Raw genomic sequence first — 19,375 nt, forward strand, 5'->3', positions numbered from 1 at the left:
CCATCAATATTTAAGAGTACCTAATAGAAAGTGGGTGGTTAACGGTTTTTGTTACATGGCTGAATAAAGAGTGCTAGGGAATTTTTTGAGGCTTAAACCATTCTATAATAGCATGCATTCTCCATACTTTCAAGTTCTTTGATGGTGTAGTTTCAGATAGGTTCATTTTATGGGGGCTCAAAATTTTTTATAGTTTTCCTTTTAGTCTATCTTGTTAATGTATACATTTCTTGCATATAGTTTGAAACTTCATAATGAATTTAGTGAACAGAATACTTGGTAAGATTTTTCAACATATATTACTAAAATAGATTTAAGTCTCAAGCTGTTCATTTTTAACTTCTTCCTTCACTATTATAGTACTAACAATATTGCTCTACAAACATAAGGAGAGATTATATTTGTTTGAGAGTCAAATGATGTTGCCCTTCACAAAGAAGAGCTTTTTTCTGTCAGAGTTTCCCAGGAACTAAAATTGGTTTGATCAGTTATCATCCACACTGCAGTTTCAATGAAAATCTAGATTTTCATGTCTCTGAAAAGTTAGTGATCAAACAAGATATCTGAACCACATTCTCCTTGTGCTTTGTCAGTCTGTGAAACCTAAGATAAGATGCTTTCTATAGACAGTAAGCGCTATGATCTATTCCAGGAAACTAATTCCTTAATTCCCAAAGTACCATCATCTATCTTCTTCCATCTGTCAGGTTAAGACATAAACTAGATCAGAATTATTTTGTGATATGAAGAACATTTCATTTCATCTTCATGAAGTTGACTATCTGAAATATGTCCCTAAAGTGTCAAAATTGGCTTATATCATTGTAAAATATAAATTAAAGTGTCTACTTATTGAAGAACCTATTAAAGTTTATACTATTTCAAAAATTTTAAAAAGGAACCAAGGATAATTGTGGCAAAAATCACAAAATTACACATACAGAAATATTATTTTTTGAAATGCATATAGTTATGAAAGTATAGAATCTTTATTTATGACCTAAAAAGGATGACTCAGGCTAAATATAATAGTGATAATAAATGAGTATCCATATCACACACACACACACACACACACACACACACACACACACACTAAACTCTATAGCAGTAAAATTCAATATCCAAAACAGCACCATCATCTTTTAAATTCCATGAAAATAGCTTGAATTCCCTTCACTTTCCCTAGTAAAGTCTTTTCCTCCAATCTTTTCTTGTTTAATCCTTGTATTTTTTAAAAAATAGACTTTATTTTTAAAAGCAGTTTTAGGTTTCCACAAAAATTGTGCACAAATTATAAACTTTCCATATATACTCTTCTCCTGAAAAGGTTCTCCTATTAACACTTTGATACATCTTACAATAAATATTATTGATACATTATTATTAACTGAAGCCTGCATTTTACATTAGTGTCAGCTCTTAGTGTTCTAATCTTTTTATATCTTCAAGATAGAGCAAGTTTTCTTTCAAATATTTAATTGCATTCTCCCATTTCATTTAGGTAAGTAGCCTGAGTGATCCTTTTTAAATCATAAATAAAGATTCTATACTTTCATTCATTTTAGCATTTGTTCACAAGAATAATTTCACTGAAAATAATTTATTCTGGACTAGCAATTTGCCAATCATTTTTTTTAACATTGTGTACCTAGGACAATATATTTTTGACTATTGAGATCCTAAATATAAACTTTAGGAAATGTGACTATTTCTTTTTCTCAAATTGCAGGGTGCCTTACTGTTTTTTAATGCATAGGCCAAATTGTGTCATATAATAAGTTACCTCTGGTGTGGAAAATTTAGTAAATGTTTCATCCTGAGACTATCTTTCAGTCCTTGTCCCAGACAAAAACAGAAGGAATTTCTGGGTACACATGCTGGGTCTTAGTGTCAGATGATTTTAAATCTTCCAAAAATATTGCTAGTTTTTGAGCTGTTACTTTCTGGAATGCTGTGTCCACATTTGAAATATAATTTTGGAGTGCTCTTTGAAGGTAACTACATTGCTCTGAATATAGCTCATTATTATATAGATGCTACCTAAATCTACAGAAACTTTTGACATACAGAAGTTTTTGACAGCTGTTTGAATTTTGTATTTGTATTCAGAGAAGTGAATAATCCCCAGTGCACAAATAACAGAGATTGGTGACTCGGTAATGTTTTCAAAGGAAAAACTAAGAGCCACAGGGCAAGCAGTGATTATCACTGAGATGTGGGAGTGATTTTTGTTTCAAATAGCAGACTCAAAGTCACAGTGACTGTCTGCAATAATAGGTAGATTTTAGAAAAAAATGAAGTCCAGCTACTTTGAATGTTCAGAACAAAGGCTGCTCTACCCAGGAGAAAAGAGATATAAAGTCTCATTCATGTTTATTCCAATTGGGTTAGTTTATCTGTTTTCTTAAGATCATTATAAGGGCTCTGATTCTGGCAGAGTACAGTAGGTAGTTACATATTATATTTTTTCAAAGTAAAGAAAATTAAAACATTTTCCTCCAGTTAATCAGGACATTACTGTGTTACACTCTACTGAATAATGCTTATTAATACTCTCAAAAATGTTTTGATATGATTTCCATATCCAAATGTTACTGCTCAGTGCATGCGTAGCAAGCTTGCTTTGTCAGGTTTTCCTCAGATTTCTGTCATTCAAAGCTGCTTTTTTAAGACCATAACCATTCATCTCGTTCTCTCATACCAGACTACCAGCACTATTCTTTCTAAATTTAGATCCAAAAAAGACATTCCTGCATATAAGCCAAGAATAGAGCCAAGAATGATTTTTAGCTAATAACTTAAGTCATGTGCTTAGAAAAGTGTGTGTTAGTTGCTCATACTGATTCTTTGTGACCCCATGAACTACACAGCCTGCCACCAGGCTCCTCTGTCCATGGAATTCTCCAGGCAATAACACTGGAATGGGATGCCATCCCCTTCTCCACTGGATATTTCTGACTCAGGGATCAAACTCGAGCCTCCACGGAAGCCCACTTAGAGTGCTGTCCTTCAAACTGACTCTCTTCTGCTCCTTCACTGAATATCATCATGTCTCAAAGTATTTTGGAAGTCCCCTTTTGTGATTGTCTTAAAAGCTAGTTTCTAAGCCACTGAAAGTATCACCAACTCAACAGACATGAGTTAGAGTAAACTCCAGGAGTTGGCAGTGGACAGGGAGGCCTGGCGTGCTGCAGTCCATGGGGTCACAAAGAGTTGGACACAGCTGAGCAACTGAACTGAACTGAACTGAAGCCACTGAAGAAAATGTTCTGTGTTATTTTGTATCTCTCCTTTTTTGTAAAATGCTACTGTTCATCATTACAGATAGCTTTCAGTCGTTTCCAAAAGTGAAAGTGAAGTGTGACTTCACTCAGTCATGTCCGACTCTGTGACTCCATGGACTGTAGCCTGCCAGGCTCTTCCGTCCATGGGATTTTCCAGCAAGAATACTGGAGTGGGTTGCCATTTCCTTCTCCAGGAGATCTTCCCTGACCCAGGGATTGAACCCAGGTCTCCTGCATTGTAGGCAGATGCTCTACCATCTGAGCCACCAGGGAAGTCTTAAAAAGTAAAGTCAGATCATAAAAGGCAAACAAGTGGTACCTTGAGACTCTGCAATATAATTGTCTCAAAACAATTCAAGAAACACAAAATCAAAAATCTAAAAATACAGTGGCATTACTCTAGATTATGAAGTATCTCCTCCATAAAATAATTAAATAAATGTTTTATACAATTTCTGCTTATCTAAAATGTTTTTTTCCATCTTATAATCAGTTTTATTTATTTATTTATTTATTTTTTCATTTATTTTTGTTAGTTGGAGGCTAATTACTTTACAATATTGTAGTGGGTTTTGTCATATATCGATATGAACCAGCCATGGAGTTACATGTATTCCCCATCCCAATGCCCCTCCCACTTCCCTCTCCACCAGATTCCTCTGGGTCTTCCCAGTGCACCAGGCCCGAGCACTTGTTTTATATGGTGAATTCTACACTCAATGAAATATCATTGCTATTCAATTAATTTTCATCACTGGTTAAAGCTGTATGTATGGCATGAAATATAAGACAGAAGAAACTCTTTTTGGAATGCAACTTGTTATATCAGATATGTCTAAATTAATTCAGGTTTTCTAAGATACAATTAATAAAATTTATATTTCATTTTCAACATTGATAAATATAACAAAGATCTTGGATATATTTGACAATTTCCTTGTATAAGAATAGGAAAATTTCACATGCTAAGACACATCAGTTTGTCAGCCTGTGTTGGAATTTGTGCATAAGTTTTGCATCATCTATATATAAATATGCATATACAGTTTATGTATATGCTGCAGATATATTTTTAAAGTCTCCTCATTTTCTTCCTAACTTATTCTGAGAAAAAGAATTATGACTTAAGTTTCACACATTCCTAATCAAACATTTTCAATTGCAAACAATATTTTCACTGACGTGCTTTGAGAGAACTAAAAGATGACAAAATAAGAAAAAGCTTTTCTATCAGAATGTGCCTTTAACACCATACAATTACAAAGGATAAATGAAGTTCCTAGCAATCAATCCAAATTTGATAGCTAATGCAGACATTGTTTTTTAGAGGATAGCTAATCATCCTATACCAATAAATCATCCTATCAAACTACTGCCTATGAGATGACTTACCAAGTCCAAGGTTTCAGATGAAATTCCAGGGATTCCTGTTTCTTTTTTGTGTGTTTTTCTTTGGTGACCAAAGATAGCTTCTTCCCTATCTGCTCAGCTTCAGTCTTTCCCATTCTGGTAAAACATTTCTCAAGTAGGGTCAAGTTTATAGAAGAACCTAGAAAAAAGAATTCAATAGTTCATCAATATCAGGGTCACGTGCTGTGCCTGTGCATACACATTTCTATGTCCTCAAAGTGTAACTTGGACCTATACTTGCATTCAGCAGACTTTGTCCCCCTATCTACCTTCCCTAAGCAGATTAGTCTCCCCCAATTAACCTGCCTATGAGGATTGAGTTCTTTATCATGACTGATGCTTTTGGTGGTTCCTATACTAATTAATAGTTATAAGATACTCTCCATATATAAATTACATGAATCATAGACTAGAAAGAGGCTAAAAATATCATTTCCATCACCATTTTTGTTTTGCTTTTTTTCTTCCACAGAAGATATGATTGATGGCTCAGAATTATTTGTAATCCATAGACCATCAGGGACAGATACCCATCATATGTGCTAGCACTAGTTCAAATAACTTCTTATCTCTTCACTGCTTCTAAAGAGTTTTAATGCTTTTCTTTATACTACAAACATTACACAAAAGCTAAATAAATAAAATGAAACTGCAGAGTTTGACACAAGGTCCATTGAGACAGATCATACCACTTTTTAGGTGCAAATTAGTGAACTTCAGAAGGACTTTCAAAAAATCTCATTGTACAGTAATAGTATTTCTTGGAGAAATGATACAGGTTGTGTCTTGCTGCCTCTACCTCTCTATCTGCATATTTTTCTTTGACTTGAAATAACATGATTTGTCCTGTAAAACCTTGGGATTACCAGCTTTCACTCTTACTGGGTAATTATGATCTTGTGCGTGCTTGTTCAGCAATACACAAGGGAAGTTTAAAGTGTGTGTGTGCATGTTCAAGCTTTTATGACTCAAGTACCCACTGTTTGAAGTTATATAATCTAATGTGAGTGTGTATGAGTGTTAGCACTCAATTGTGTCCAACTCTTTGGGACTCCTTGAACTGTAACTGGTCAGGTTCCTCCGGAATTACCTTACCTGGAATTTTCTAGATAAGAATATTGGAGTGGGTTGCCATTTCCTTCCCCAGGGGACCTTCCCAACCCAAGGATTGAACCCAAGTCTTCTGCATTGCAGGCAGATTCTTTACTGTCTGAGCTACCAGGGAAGCCTAATAATAAATATAGCATAATATACATTTAGGGAGTGCTTTTTGAAAAATACAACATTCTTGAAGAAAATATGGCCTATTTTTGTGCTTTATAACTTTTATTTTGTACTGAGAACTACTAACAGAAGGGAATGCTAGGGAGATGCTCATTACCTCTTTTTGTTACTTCTGTTAAAATTACCTGAGAAAAATTCCTGAAAGCTAAACACCAAATTAGACTATTTATATTAACTACACTGACAGATCTGATACATACATTTTAATGATTTTTTGTTATCCAAAGAAGGATCACCTATGGTAAAAGACCAAATACTATATCAGTGAGTTCTGTAATTTTACTTAACCACAGTGATAACTTAGTGGAGTTTCTAATTAAAGTGCTATGACTATCATGTATGCAGATTCCATAAATATGATAAGGGTAACTGCCTGCGTCACATGGATTTGTTTATACTAGAAGACTAAATTGGAAAGGCCTCTTGCTGAGTTGTTTCTTCTTTATTTCTGTACATATAATTTATAGATGCAAGAATTCTGCTTGTAGATTAGGGAGCAGTTGCTCCTGTTTACTCTAGTCATTTTATATTTTGTATGCTCAGATAAAGCACTGCATTCCTACTGGGCAACATTTAACTGTAAGAAATAGGTTGAGGGTGTTTCTGATAGTAGGAACCAAATAAGAAAAATATAAGGAGCAAAATAACCAACAATGCCAACAATTCTTAATCCTCTCTGCTTGCTTTGGACCCTAGAGGGAATTTAAGAGTAGGGTGATGCCACCAAACCAATAGGGTGATGCCACCAAACCAAGGAGGAAAGTTGATTCTAACCCTATTCCCTTTCTCTGACATCCCACAGGGGGAAATGATTAAGGGAGGAAATGCCTCTCTTATGTTTGGTTCTGATATTTAAATTCAAGCACCAAAGTTATACCCCAAAACAGTACAAAGAATTTAGTTTTCTCTCAAGTTCTTTAAAGCTATCAGTTGTTCTTGAATGTGAAAAGAAATGCTACCTAACTTTCTCACAGATCATACTGAGATCAAAAGGAAATAAAAATAAAATTATATTAAAAATTTCATCATGCGTCATTACACACGTCTTCCAGACATATGAAGTCCTATGAGGTATTCAAAGCACTTTACTTACAAAGTACAAAGCCTAAGTTTTTAATTTAAGGAAGTCATTTCACAGTAAGACATTTACAAAGTCAAGGAAACAGGCTAAGTTTAAGTTACTGTGAGAGTCTTCACACATATAGAAACTGAAACAAGCTTCCTACACTATTATGCAGTTGAGTACTGAAATTAGAACAAAAGCCCACAACTCTGTCCTGAAATGAAGCAGTCGCTTAGCAGCAGGTATCAAACTGGTTAACAGGAAGATGAATATAGTATAGATGAGTATTTCCCATTTCCCCTGAAAATGCTATTCAACTTTATATGGACAGGTATCATCTGCACCCTAGTCTTATTTTATATAGCATAGATAACACTAGGAATCAAAAATTTTGTTTTAAAGATGCTGATAACTACATCCATCACCTAGGTCAGTGAAGTTATTATACAAATACATCTTTCTCCAACATAAACTTAGCCTTCTTATTTGTCTCCAAATATTTTGAAATGTAAACATTAAAAAGAAAAGAAGGAAATACTGACAGCTAGTTCATTGCTACTATGTTTCATTTGGCTACTTTTAAAACAGGGCAATACTCCCTGCAAACTTCTTGCTTGGGAGACAGAGAACTCTCCTCACAGAAAAGCATCTTTGGAGGATGGACAAAGATGGCATAACCTAAGGAGAAAAAAATAGAGTGAATATAGTTAATATTAATTATATTGTTAATATTAAGTATAGTGAATATAGTTAATATGTGAATATAGTTAATATATGTATATAGTTAATATAGTGAATGTCTATTCATGCACTGACCTTGTTTAAGTCTGCATAGTTTGCAAGATATGAATGAAATCAAATTATAAAATAGGTAACACAGGTGCTGGTTGAAAGCATGCTCAGAACTATTAAGGAGTAACTTAATAAAATTCTACTTTTTAGGAAACTGTGTGATACAGTTTTTGTCTTGTTCACCATCATATTCTTACCAGGTATTAATACGATGGCGTCTAGCAGATAGTACCTGAACTTCAGTAATACAATAACCAGCTATTCTACCAGCTTAAAAGAGTTTATACAGACATAGCCATGAGAATTACAATTCAAGTTATGCAAAATATGGTGGCTCATAGGCAAATCCAGAGAACAAGGAAAGGGAGAGGTGTTTCAGGACAAGGGCAGAATTGGGAGGAACTGTAATAATGAGAGTCTATTGGAATAAGCTGTGAATCCAAAGTATGAAAGTTCTCATTGGTTGGGCTGCTATCCTCTCTGATTGGCTAGGCTATTCAAGAGACAGAGATGTTTTCTTTCTTTTTTCCTTTTTTCATTTATTTTTATTAGTTGAAGGCTAATTACTTTACAATATTGTAGTGGTTTTTGCCATACATTGACATGAATCAGCCATGGATTTACATGTGTTCCCCATCCTGATCCCCCCTCCCGTCTCCCTCCCCATCTGATCCCTCTAGTTCTTTCCAGTGCACTAGAGAAGTTTCCAACTTCCCAGATAGTAAAGTAGGAGACAACTTCTAGTGGGAGATGTCAACAGAGGTCACTTTGGAGTAATTGACTATGAGTGTGACAGCCCCTCCTACAGGCCTGTCCTACTTTCAGTTTTAGTTGAGGTTTCTTTAATGAATTATACAAATAGATTCTCAAAAATTATTTATGAAGGGAAAAATGAATAGTCCTTTTTGTTGGAAATCAAAAAATGAAACCTACATAAGTTCCTATTGAAACCTACAGAGACAAATCCCTTTACCTTACTTACTCATTTGAAATAAACGTAACAAATTCAAAGAGACTAGAAAATCCCTAGATAATTTCCAGCTTTAAAAAAGTACACACATTCTGCAATAGTAGAAACTTTTTAGCATAAGTATTTCCAATCAAAAGGATAGGCGATTAACTCAATTTACCAGTAACAAATAATAAAATAACTCATTAGAAACTAATTCTGTACTCAGAATTATTTCATTTATCACCAGCTGAAAAGTTCTGTATTAATTCTGTCCTGCGAAACTATTTCTTAGAGTCTTAGTTTCTTGGTGAGAGTGATCAAACATGAATGGGGAAGAACATATGTATAGTAATATTAGTTTCTAGTCAAGCCTGAGAGTGTTGAGTAATAGCAAATTAAACTGTAACCACAAATTGCTTTCTGGGTTGCATTTAATTTACCCTCTAAACCTCTATGAGTTTTACTTGACTCAGGATTTTATTAAGAGGAAGAGTACTCATTGATTTTAGATGGCAAGAAGCTATTGAGGAACTTGCTATTGAATTGAATCAGTGGTTTTAGCTGAACGTGTGTTATTTTGTCATTTAAAAATTCTTCTTTCCATAGCTTGCAACTTAAGATTATACTCTTAACTATTAGTTTTTTTTATCACTTTTAAATTTTAAATGGAAATATCTTCTCTTAAAAATAAGAAAGGACAAAATGTTTCTAATTAATGTTTATAAGAAATATTTCAATTTAAATGCAGTTTACAATCTCCAGAGTTTTTTTTAACCATTTTTGGTATGATTTTCTTTGCTACTTGAGACAAAATATATATGAAAATATTATTCCAAATAAAAAAGCTCCAGGAGTTGGTGATGGACAGGGAAGCCTGGCATGCTGCAGTCCACTGGGGTAACAACGAATTGGACACAACTGAGCGACTGAACTGAACTAAATGTGTGATAACTTTAGTATAGTCAAAATAATAAAAATTTAAATATCATAACTCCATAACCAAACAATACCAATTTAAATACTTAATGTATGCAATCATATATTAGCTTACACATATTCACACCTCAAGACACATTAGGTGGTGGTCTAGTTGCTAAATTTTGTCTGACTTTTGCAACCCCGCAGACTGTAGACCACCAGGCTTCTTTGTCCATGGGATTTCCCAGGCAAGAATACTGGAGTGGATTGTCATTCCCTTCTCCAGGAGATCTTCCCAACCCAGGGACTGAACCTGAGTTTCCCGCATTGCAGGAGGTCTCCTGTATTTCAGGTGGACTCCTACTGAGTCACCAGGGGAGCACAAATGGCATAACCCAAGGCATTAAAAAAAAAAAAATCAATTCAACTCAGTAAAATTTTTGCTAACCTGATTTTTACAGTTAACAATAGACTATCAGTTCAGTTCAGTCACTCAGTTGTGTCTGACTCTTTGTGACCCTGTGGACTGCAGCATGCCAAGCTTCCTTGTCCATCACCAGCTCTGGAGCTGGTGATATCTCATCCTCTGTTGTCCCCTTCTCCTTCCGCCTTCCATATTTCCCAGCATCAGGATCTTTCCAAATGAGTCAGTTCTTTGCATCAGTTGGCCAAATTATTGGAGTTTCAGCTTCATCATCAGTCCTTCCAATGAATATTCAGGACTGATTTCCTTTAGGATGGACTGGTTTGATTGGAACTCTCAAGAGTCTTCTCCAACACCACAGTTCAAAAGCATCAATTCTTCAGTGCTCAGCTTTCTTTATGGTCCAACTTCACATCCATACATGACTACTGGAAAAACCATAGCTTTGACTAGATGGACTGGGCTTTTGTTAGCAAAATAATGTCTCTGCTTTTTAATATGCTGTCTAGGTTGGTCATAACTTTTCTTCCAACGAGCAAGCATCTTTTAATCATGGCTGCAGTCACCATCTGCAGTGATTTTGGAGCCCCCCCCCCAAAAAAAAAGTAAACTCACTGTTTCCATTATTTCCCCATCTATTTGCCATGAAGTGATGGGACTGAATGCCATGATCTTAGTTTTCTGAATGTTGAGTTTTAAGCCAACACTAACAAAATTTTAAATATTGTGAATGATTCGGTTATATGCTATCATATAATTAAGTTACTTACTAGACATTTCACCTTTTTCTACCGTTTTGCTGTTAACAAAGGCATAAAGTACCTTCCTAGCAAATCTTTGTGCATGAGAGTCTCTCTAAATTAATGGGACTGGGATTGTAGGCTTGAATGTGAGTCCTTTATTGGTGAATAGTGTCCTGTACCAGTAGGACACATAAGAGAAGCATTGAGGCAATGATTGGTATTCTTAGGGGGCTCCTTCTCTCAGTGAATCTTAAAAAACAGCGCCCAACACAGAAACATGTGTACCTTCTCAGGGCATCTAAAGTATTGTAAAAGTACTTGGTGATGTTTCTCAAATCTAACCAGTGTGATACCTTCCAACATGCAAGATACAGGACATTTCTGTATTTGTATGGATGGCCCTTTATTCTGGCATGGAGTACAGGGTGTCTGATGGAAGCTTAACGTGGTCAGAAACCATACCAGCAGTCCAGAGATAAAATAACAATGATCAGCCTTAGTAATTATTGTTCCCATCTTACTTTTTCTCTAGCCAGCCTGGGACCTGGAGCTAACTTTGTCAGTGATAAATTAGGTACATAAATGTGACACTCAAACCATCAACCAGACTTAGCAAAAATAATAATAATGTTTCCCATGAGAGAAAATGGAAATGGTAAGAAATAGATTCAGGAAAGCAAAATATAAGTGTCCAGGCTTTGGAAAGTCTGAAGTAGTCTCATGATAGCATGTGTGTCCCAATTCAGTCAGGCAGGGTTTGACTATATTTATAACCCAAATTGGGGCACATTTCCATGGCGATAACCCAAAACCAAAATTCCCAGAGGCTACAAGTAAAAAGTTCTTTCTTTCTTTCTTTAAATATACAAACAATTACAAGTTTCTTGAAAGAACAGTGGGAAAACTTTCACTTTCTTTGCAAAAAAACCCTGTGTTCTAAACTGTTGATCTCCATTGCTCACTCTTTTCCCAGAGCAGCTTCCTCTCAAAGATTCTGGGCTGACATACCCACAGGCACAATGTGAGGCATGCCAAGACTACAGTTGTCTTCCCAAAGAACAACACTTTTTCGGGGGTGAAAGTATTACATCTCTATAATTGCTAAACATCGAATCCCAGAGATTAAAAGAGAATGTGCAGATATGAATTTCAAGAATTGGGGCTTCCCTTGTGGCTCAGTTGGTAAAGAATCCACCTGCAATGTGGGAGACCTGGGTTCGAACCCTGGGTTGGGAAGATCCCCTGGAGAAGGGAAAGGCTATTCATTCCAGTATTCTGGCCTGGAGAATTTCATGGACAGTCCATGGGGTCGCAAAGAGTCGGACACGACTGAGCGACTTTCACTTTCACAGCTACTTTTTATTGAGTACCTACCATGTGTCATGTATTATATAACAAGAACACTTCTTATTTTATCTATTTGTACCTTACAACATCCACTGCTAAAGGCACTGCTCCATCCGTTTTACAAGGCCAAGAACCCCTTCAAAGAAATGGTGTAATTGCCCATGACCAGGCTCTACAGGGCAAACACTCCCAGGCAGGAGGTCTGGTTCTGACTCCTCATCTGGTGCTCTTGGGCAAAACTGGAATAAGTACTGTAGTCTTTCATGACATCTATAACTCCTGTTTCCTATTGCAGAATGTATCCTAATTTTCCTTCATTTTAATTTATTCGAACATTCTCCTTTTATCTACCTTGATAAGCCAAACATTATTTCACTTGCATCAATCATTATGATGATAAGTTAAAGATTGATTTTCTTGATCAATTTGCTTCCTGCTATCATATCCATGTTGCAATTCTTAGTCCATATGCATCACCACCCCTACCTCCCATTAGACTGATAAATTGTGCACAATTTTGCCAATTAAGACTTAAACATCTTGAGTCAAATTAATTAGGAAATATTTCCATAAGCCACAGTAGTTTAAACATTATATTACTCTAATTTACAGGGTCTTAGTGCAAATAAATTGCACTAGATTTATATCTCTTATTCTCACTTATAAAGTGGTAAAGAAATATCATAGTATAGTGTGTATCAGATGGAATTTAATATGCTGTATTCGAAATAGCTTAAAAAGTATATTTTCCTTTTTATTCTCAGTGTAATTATAGTACCAATCTCTATACGAGTAGATGCTTAATAAATACTAGCTCTAATGACTTCACTATGAGAATGATGGATTTAGATATAGCTGATGTTGTGGACTAGGGCATTTCCTGGGGGGGGGGGACTATAGTAATTAAAGCAACATTATGTTTAGAAGAATATCACAGGTATTAATTTTCCTTTTTTCCTTCATCTATGAAACAAATATTTTATAATAGCTTATGTGTGTCTTCCCAAAATGCTTTAAGAAGGTTACAGAATCAATCAAATTGTTCCATTGTCTTTCTCTTGTGTTTTGACTTCTTTTTACTTCTCTGAGCTATCACTAAGAGGGAGTCATCTAGAGGCACATCAAAGATACTTTAATTACTCAAACTATGGAAATTTTAGCAGCCTGTCACTTTAAAAGCAATATTTGACAATTATGTATTGTGTGCAGCTGCTCACTGTCCTTAGTACTGTGTTTATTACAAAAGGATTCACTTAATATGCTCCTGGAAAAGGAAATGGCAACCCACTCCAATATTCTTGCCTAAATAATCCCATGGACAGAGGAGCCTGGGAGACTACAGTCCATCACACCACAAAGTGCAGAACACAGCTGAGCACACTTGCACAGGCGTGATGAATTAAGTGAATACTGAACCAGAAATGGAAGATATTGGCCTTATTGCTTTTCCCTCAAGAGTTAAGTTCACATGGGAGAACAAACACTCTAATAAACACTCTAATAAATAAAATCGGTAGCATAGTCTTCCCTATAAAAGTAGAAATGCATTTCAGATATTAATTAGATATTAAAATTCAAATTTTGCTTAATATGGTGTAGCACTCTCTAGGCACATTTCAAAATCTACTGAGGAAGGAACAATGGTAGGGAGATAGTTGTGCTTGAAGCTGAAGTGTCCTACAATAGACTCAATTAGGACCATTTATGATTATAGTTTATGTGATGGTAACATCAGTTCATTAAAAATGTACTAAACTCTTAAATCATTTCACACAGGTGATTGCACAACAATACAGTGGTATCAGCTCTTCTCAATTATGACTCTCAGCTAGATTTGAACTAGTGACTCACAGGAAATAGGCCATGTTCTATTGTCAGTCTATAAAAACTACATTATAGAGTAGCAGTATTTCTACCTATAATATTTTGTCTCTAAATTTATTCATTTTCTTTGAAATGGATGCAATTTATAAGTTGTCTCTTAAAAAGCACAAATTTTGAGTATGACAAAATGATTATGCCATACATTATATCTCCATATTATTTATTTATATAAATAATTATTTATATATTCATAATGTTATTAAATCTGAGCAAAATTAGTCATATGTGATGTGATATTGAAAGGTTTTATTGGTTATCAAAGTAGAGTGAAAATTAGGTTTAGTCAGAGGTAAAGCATAAATTTACTACTCTCACATAATTCTGTCAGGCATAAAACTCCACCCCACACAGCTATAAATAGTCTCCTATCTCATACATTGTAGCAGCTAGAAGAACATATACCAAGAGAACTAAGCAGTGATATCTGCTGAAACGCACAATTTTATCTTTCTAAAACACTAAAATTTATTAAATTAACTTTGGCAAATAGATGCCAAAGTAATATTCCAAATACCTTTCAATAGGGATATTCTATAACCAATGACTGGTAAAAAAATCAAGGCCAGTGGACAATAATGACTTCATTGTAAAAGCTACCTTTAAACCCTCAAATAAACACAATCTTTGGTTATCCACAAGAAATGGAATGCCGTATTGCATTATCTATGTATTTATTCAGATCTATGGAACAAACATTTGTGTATTTCTACTTATTTAACTTTTGTATAGCTTTGACCACTAGCATTATATTCGTATTTCTACAAATTTCAATGGTTTACCATCAGCTTTTTTTTTCGTCTCTTAAATTATAGGAAAGTGAAATTCTTTCTTGTATTTGCAAGTTGGATATGTCATAGTAAATGATAAATAATAGATGTTTGTTCCCAGATGTGTTCCAAGTATTTTTGACTTTGCCTGGGCATTGTACTGTGTATTAAAGTTGCTTTGCTTTGCGTTCCATCCCCGCGTCCTTCAGGAAGGATGTTAATGGCGTGTCCTGTGGTCTTCTTTGTAGTCGCAGCGCCGGGTTACCTTTCACCTCCCCGACGGCTCCCAGGAAAGCTGCAGTGACAGTGGTCTTGGAGACCATGAGCCGGTGGGTAGTGGAACCCTGATCTCACACCCTCTTCCTCTGGTTCAGCCACAGGACGAATTCTATGACCAGGCCTCTCCGGACAAGAGGACCGAAGCAGACGGCAACTCTGACCCCAACTCTGGTGAGTCCCCTTCAAAACTTTGCTTGCAGATTTTCTGCTTTTCTGTTGTGCCCTTGAATTGTAATAGTAATCCTGGGGAGCAAGTAAATGGACATTCAGTCGTTATTTGCTGCCTTTATTGCTGTTTTAATATTTTTTGAAATAGATTTAGCGTGCTTGATATATCAGCTGCTAAATTGTATGGTGTATCTTTATGAACCATGAAAAAATAAAAAAAATGCTGCAGATATAATTGCAAGAAGCCACTTTTGTGCATGACATCTACATGTCAAAGATATTAAAATAGGAAGAATTTTTTACAGTTTAGAATTGATACAACATAGTTAAGTGGACATAATCAAAGATGGAAAAGAAAAAGTGCCCTGTGGAATTCTATTTAATAAGGACTTTATATGGTGATTGAAACAAGTATGAAGAGGAGTGATAGTGATGTGAGGGTTTTATTTTTTATTTTTTACCTATTTTAATTTTGGATGATTTTTTAGTCAGTACACTGAAAGAGTGAAATGAGTGGGATGGGATTGGCAAAATCTTTTATTCTGCACAGACTTACACCCCATGTTAGAAATCATTGCTCATTCCAGGTAAGCCCTGTGAGGGTACTTCTTCCTCAGCCTTTGAAAACCGTCGGGGGCAAATGCTATACCTTTTTTGGTCATGCTAGTTTTTTGTCTCTCTTTAAAAATCACTACCTAGTTCACTTTAATTGAAAAAATTAGAAGTCCAATTTCATAATTGTTATGTCTAGCTCAAAGTAACAACCATGATTTCTGTTTGATTTGAATTGAAAGTTTTTTCTAACTCCATCTTGACCTGCTTCTAAATTGTCTATAGTGCAAATGGGGTTAGGATAACTTTTCTATAATGTTCTAGCTACTCTTCTGATTTCTTTAGATATTATAGTGACTTTGGCAATTCTATGGTAGAAGTAGAAATACCAAGAGGAGGTAAAAAGCATGAAAGGGCTTTCTTAACTAATCCTATTGTGTTAACCCAGCATTAGTGCTCTCTGCCTACTAGAAATTTAAACTGATTCTTTGATTCCAGGGAAGTGATGGGTACTTTCGTACATATGCCCCCTTCTAAAGTGTGCCCCAGTCTCTGCAGGTTTTTCTGGTAGGTAGTTCTCTTCTCATTGGCATATACAGTTGCAATTACATCTTTTTTCTGCTGAAGTTTTTCTCAGCCAACCTTTTATGAAAATCTAAATTCTAAACCAGCTCTGGTCCTCAGTCTTTCATGCCCTGTATCTTGGTCTCATAAGGAAAACATAACTGCATTTTTGACTTCACATATCCAGAAGGTCAGGGATCGTCAAAGAGGCAACCAGTCCTCTCACAGCATTTGGGGGACCTGATTAAATATTCTCCTTAGATCTCTTGGTTCTGATTAGTCTAAGGACCATTAACCTAAGTGGTTCCACTAACTCAGCTTTTCCTGGACTTGAGTAAAGAGGTTGGATATGTAGGACAGTTCTTTCTCAAATGATTTCCTACTATGCAACTTCCTCTTCTCCAATTTTAAAGCATCTTTTATTGATATTAAGGCAAAGGTCCTGAAACTGGTTCTTGACCACCTCTTCTGCATGTGGCAGCGGTTGACTCCTCTGGTCTTTGGGCCTCCTCCAAAACTGAGATAGGAAAAATCCATTTTAAGCATACTGACATAAATAGGACTTGTCTATATAGTTCACCAGTTATTTTTACAGAAGTAAGTTTTTAAAAATGTATACAGCAATATAGTTAAACTAAGCTGCCCTAGGCCAGGACTTTATCCAATATGTTTATTTTCTTAAACCTGGGAAATAGCACTGGCTGAGCTACCAAATGGGAGAAGATATGAGAGATTCTAAAGCTTGAGGTGGTAGGGGGAAATCCTTTCAGGTTTGCTCAAGAATTCTTCAGAGTTTTTAACCAATCTGGTAAAATGGAAAAAAAAAAAAAGACCATAGGGAAGACACACCCTTGCATACTCCAGCATTCAACTCAGCACAGTTACTTCACTCAGGAGAATCACGGTCAGTGAAATGTGTTAAACCAGACCAGTGCTCCTTGATGGAGAACACATCTATATTCGCCACTGAGAAGAAGGTGTCAGATAGGGGAAGAGGAGGCACTCAGAGGGCCCCTGGTGGCTAACACTTCTTTCCGGATCTCCTGCCTTGCAGGTGGATTCTTTACTAGCTGAATTACCAGGGAAGCACTTTGACACTTACAGGGACTTTAATTTTAATCTCATTTGTAAATGTCTGGAGAAGAATTCATTAGACCAGTCTAGAAACATTAAAAGATTCATGACTAAACAGTGATTCATATTGGGATAGCATTGTGATATATTATATAAAATCTGCGGTCATGGTTTTGTAATTAACTTTGAAAAATTTGTGGCATGAGATACAGGATAATTGAAGCAATAATCTTCACCGGTATTAATCTTGCTATGTAGATATAAATTGTTTCCTTTTTCTTCAGAGGCATTTTCTGTCTGCCTCTTGAAGAGTCTTCTCTTCAAGAAGGGCTTCCCTCAAAACTCAGTTGGTAAAGAATCTGCCTGCAATGCAGGAGACCCTGGTTTGATCCCTAGGTTGGGAAGATCCCCTGGAGAAGGGAAAGGCTACCCATTCCAGTATTCTCACCTGGAGAATTCCATGGACTGCATAGTCCATGGGGTTGCAAAGAGTCAGACATGACTGAGTGACTTTCACTTTCACAAGAGTAATAATTTTATAGTGATCATGCAATATCCATATGAATTAGTATTGTCTATAGTTATTATTGTATTGATATAGATTCTTAGTTTTTCAAATATAATGATTCTCAATAAAAGTAATTAAAATTTAGTACAATTTCATGGTAAATTTCTCATTATAGACTTTTTTAAGAAATTAATACAAATGGTATCATGTGGATGAGTTTTTGTAAACCTAAGGTTTAATATATGTTTGTTGTAGTTTAGCCACTATCTTGTCTGACTCTTTGGTGTCCCCATGGACTGTAGCCCTCCATGCTCCTCTGTCCATGGGATTTCCCAGGCAAGAATACTGAAATGGGTTGCCATTTCCTTTTCCAAGTGATCTTCCCAACCCAGGAATCAAACCCCTGTCTCCTATTTAGAAGGTAGATTCTTTACCACTGAGCCACTTGGAAAGCCCATTTAGTATACATTAGGCTTTTATATAAACCTCTAGCAACAAAATAGATGATGTCTCTATGTTCTAGACACTTCTGAATGCTAGAGCATACTTAGCGGACTGGACCACAAGGGCACACACACATGCAGTATTTCTTGCACTAAGTTTTGTCAGCTTTTCTGCATAAAAAGATTCATCTTACTTGCAAATAGCAGAATAAATCATATTTCCTTAAAAAGTTAACTTATTAATGTGATCATGCACTCCATGTAAAATTCAATAAAACCATTAATTTATGAAAATAGGTGATTTTCAATCGATGATTTTAATTTTTAGCACATATAACTAGAGTTATGAAAGAATTTTGCTAAGTTAAAAAGAAACCAAAACAGCTATGTGATCAGATCAGAAGCAGCTTATTATCACTAATTCAGAATTAAGTCCCATTGAGAAACATGAATAGTTATATTTTTTTATCTGGTGTTTCTTTTAAATGCTAATTTAAAGGATCTTCTTCTATTTAATCACATACAAATTTCAAATTGTGTTTATGTTTTTAAAGCCCTGTCTGTCATATGCTTCCACTTCTACCTGGATTGTGTATTAATAAACTGGTGGATTTCTCACTAAGAATACTTTTGATGGTTGGTGATATTTATGGGTAATATTTATTGAGGTCTACTTATTAATCAGGAATAATAGTAAATGTTTTAATACATTATTTAAGATTTTACACCAATATTACAAGTTAGATAGTATTATGAAAGCATTAGTCACTCAGCCGTGTCTGCCTCTCTGTGCCAGGTTCCTCTGCCCATGAATTTCCCAGGCAAGAGTACTAGAGTGGGTAGCCATTCCCTTATCCAGAGGATTTTCCCGACCCAGGGATGGAATCCAGGTCTCCTTCATTGCAGGCAGATTCTT

General features: G+C 35.5%; 1 protein-coding gene and 1 non-coding gene across 13 annotated transcripts in view; one reads left to right on the plus strand and one right to left on the minus strand.

The window, feature by feature from the left end:
- Positions 1-19,375, plus strand: part of PCDH9 (protocadherin 9) — a 1,090,977-nt gene that overhangs the window by 688,536 nt on the left and 383,066 nt on the right. For 7 of the 12 annotated variants that reach the window (XM_070471604.1, XM_070471594.1, XM_070471595.1 and 4 more), the window contains one exon: positions 15,120-15,321. In XM_070471604.1, coding sequence (XP_070327705.1) covers positions 15,120-15,321 — 202 coding nt within the window. The remainder of the gene's footprint in view (positions 1-15,119; positions 15,322-19,375) is intronic. The other 5 variants (XM_070471606.1, XM_070471599.1, XM_070471602.1 and 2 more) reach the window with 1 other exon arrangement.
- Positions 3,488-3,560, minus strand: TRNAC-ACA (transfer RNA cysteine (anticodon ACA)). The gene has a single exon. It is a non-coding gene; the product is annotated as a tRNA-Cys (tRNA).

Source organism: Odocoileus virginianus, chromosome 8, assembly GCF_023699985.2.
Source record: "Odocoileus virginianus isolate 20LAN1187 ecotype Illinois chromosome 8, Ovbor_1.2, whole genome shotgun sequence".
Lineage (NCBI taxonomy): Eukaryota > Metazoa > Chordata > Mammalia > Artiodactyla > Cervidae > Odocoileus > Odocoileus virginianus.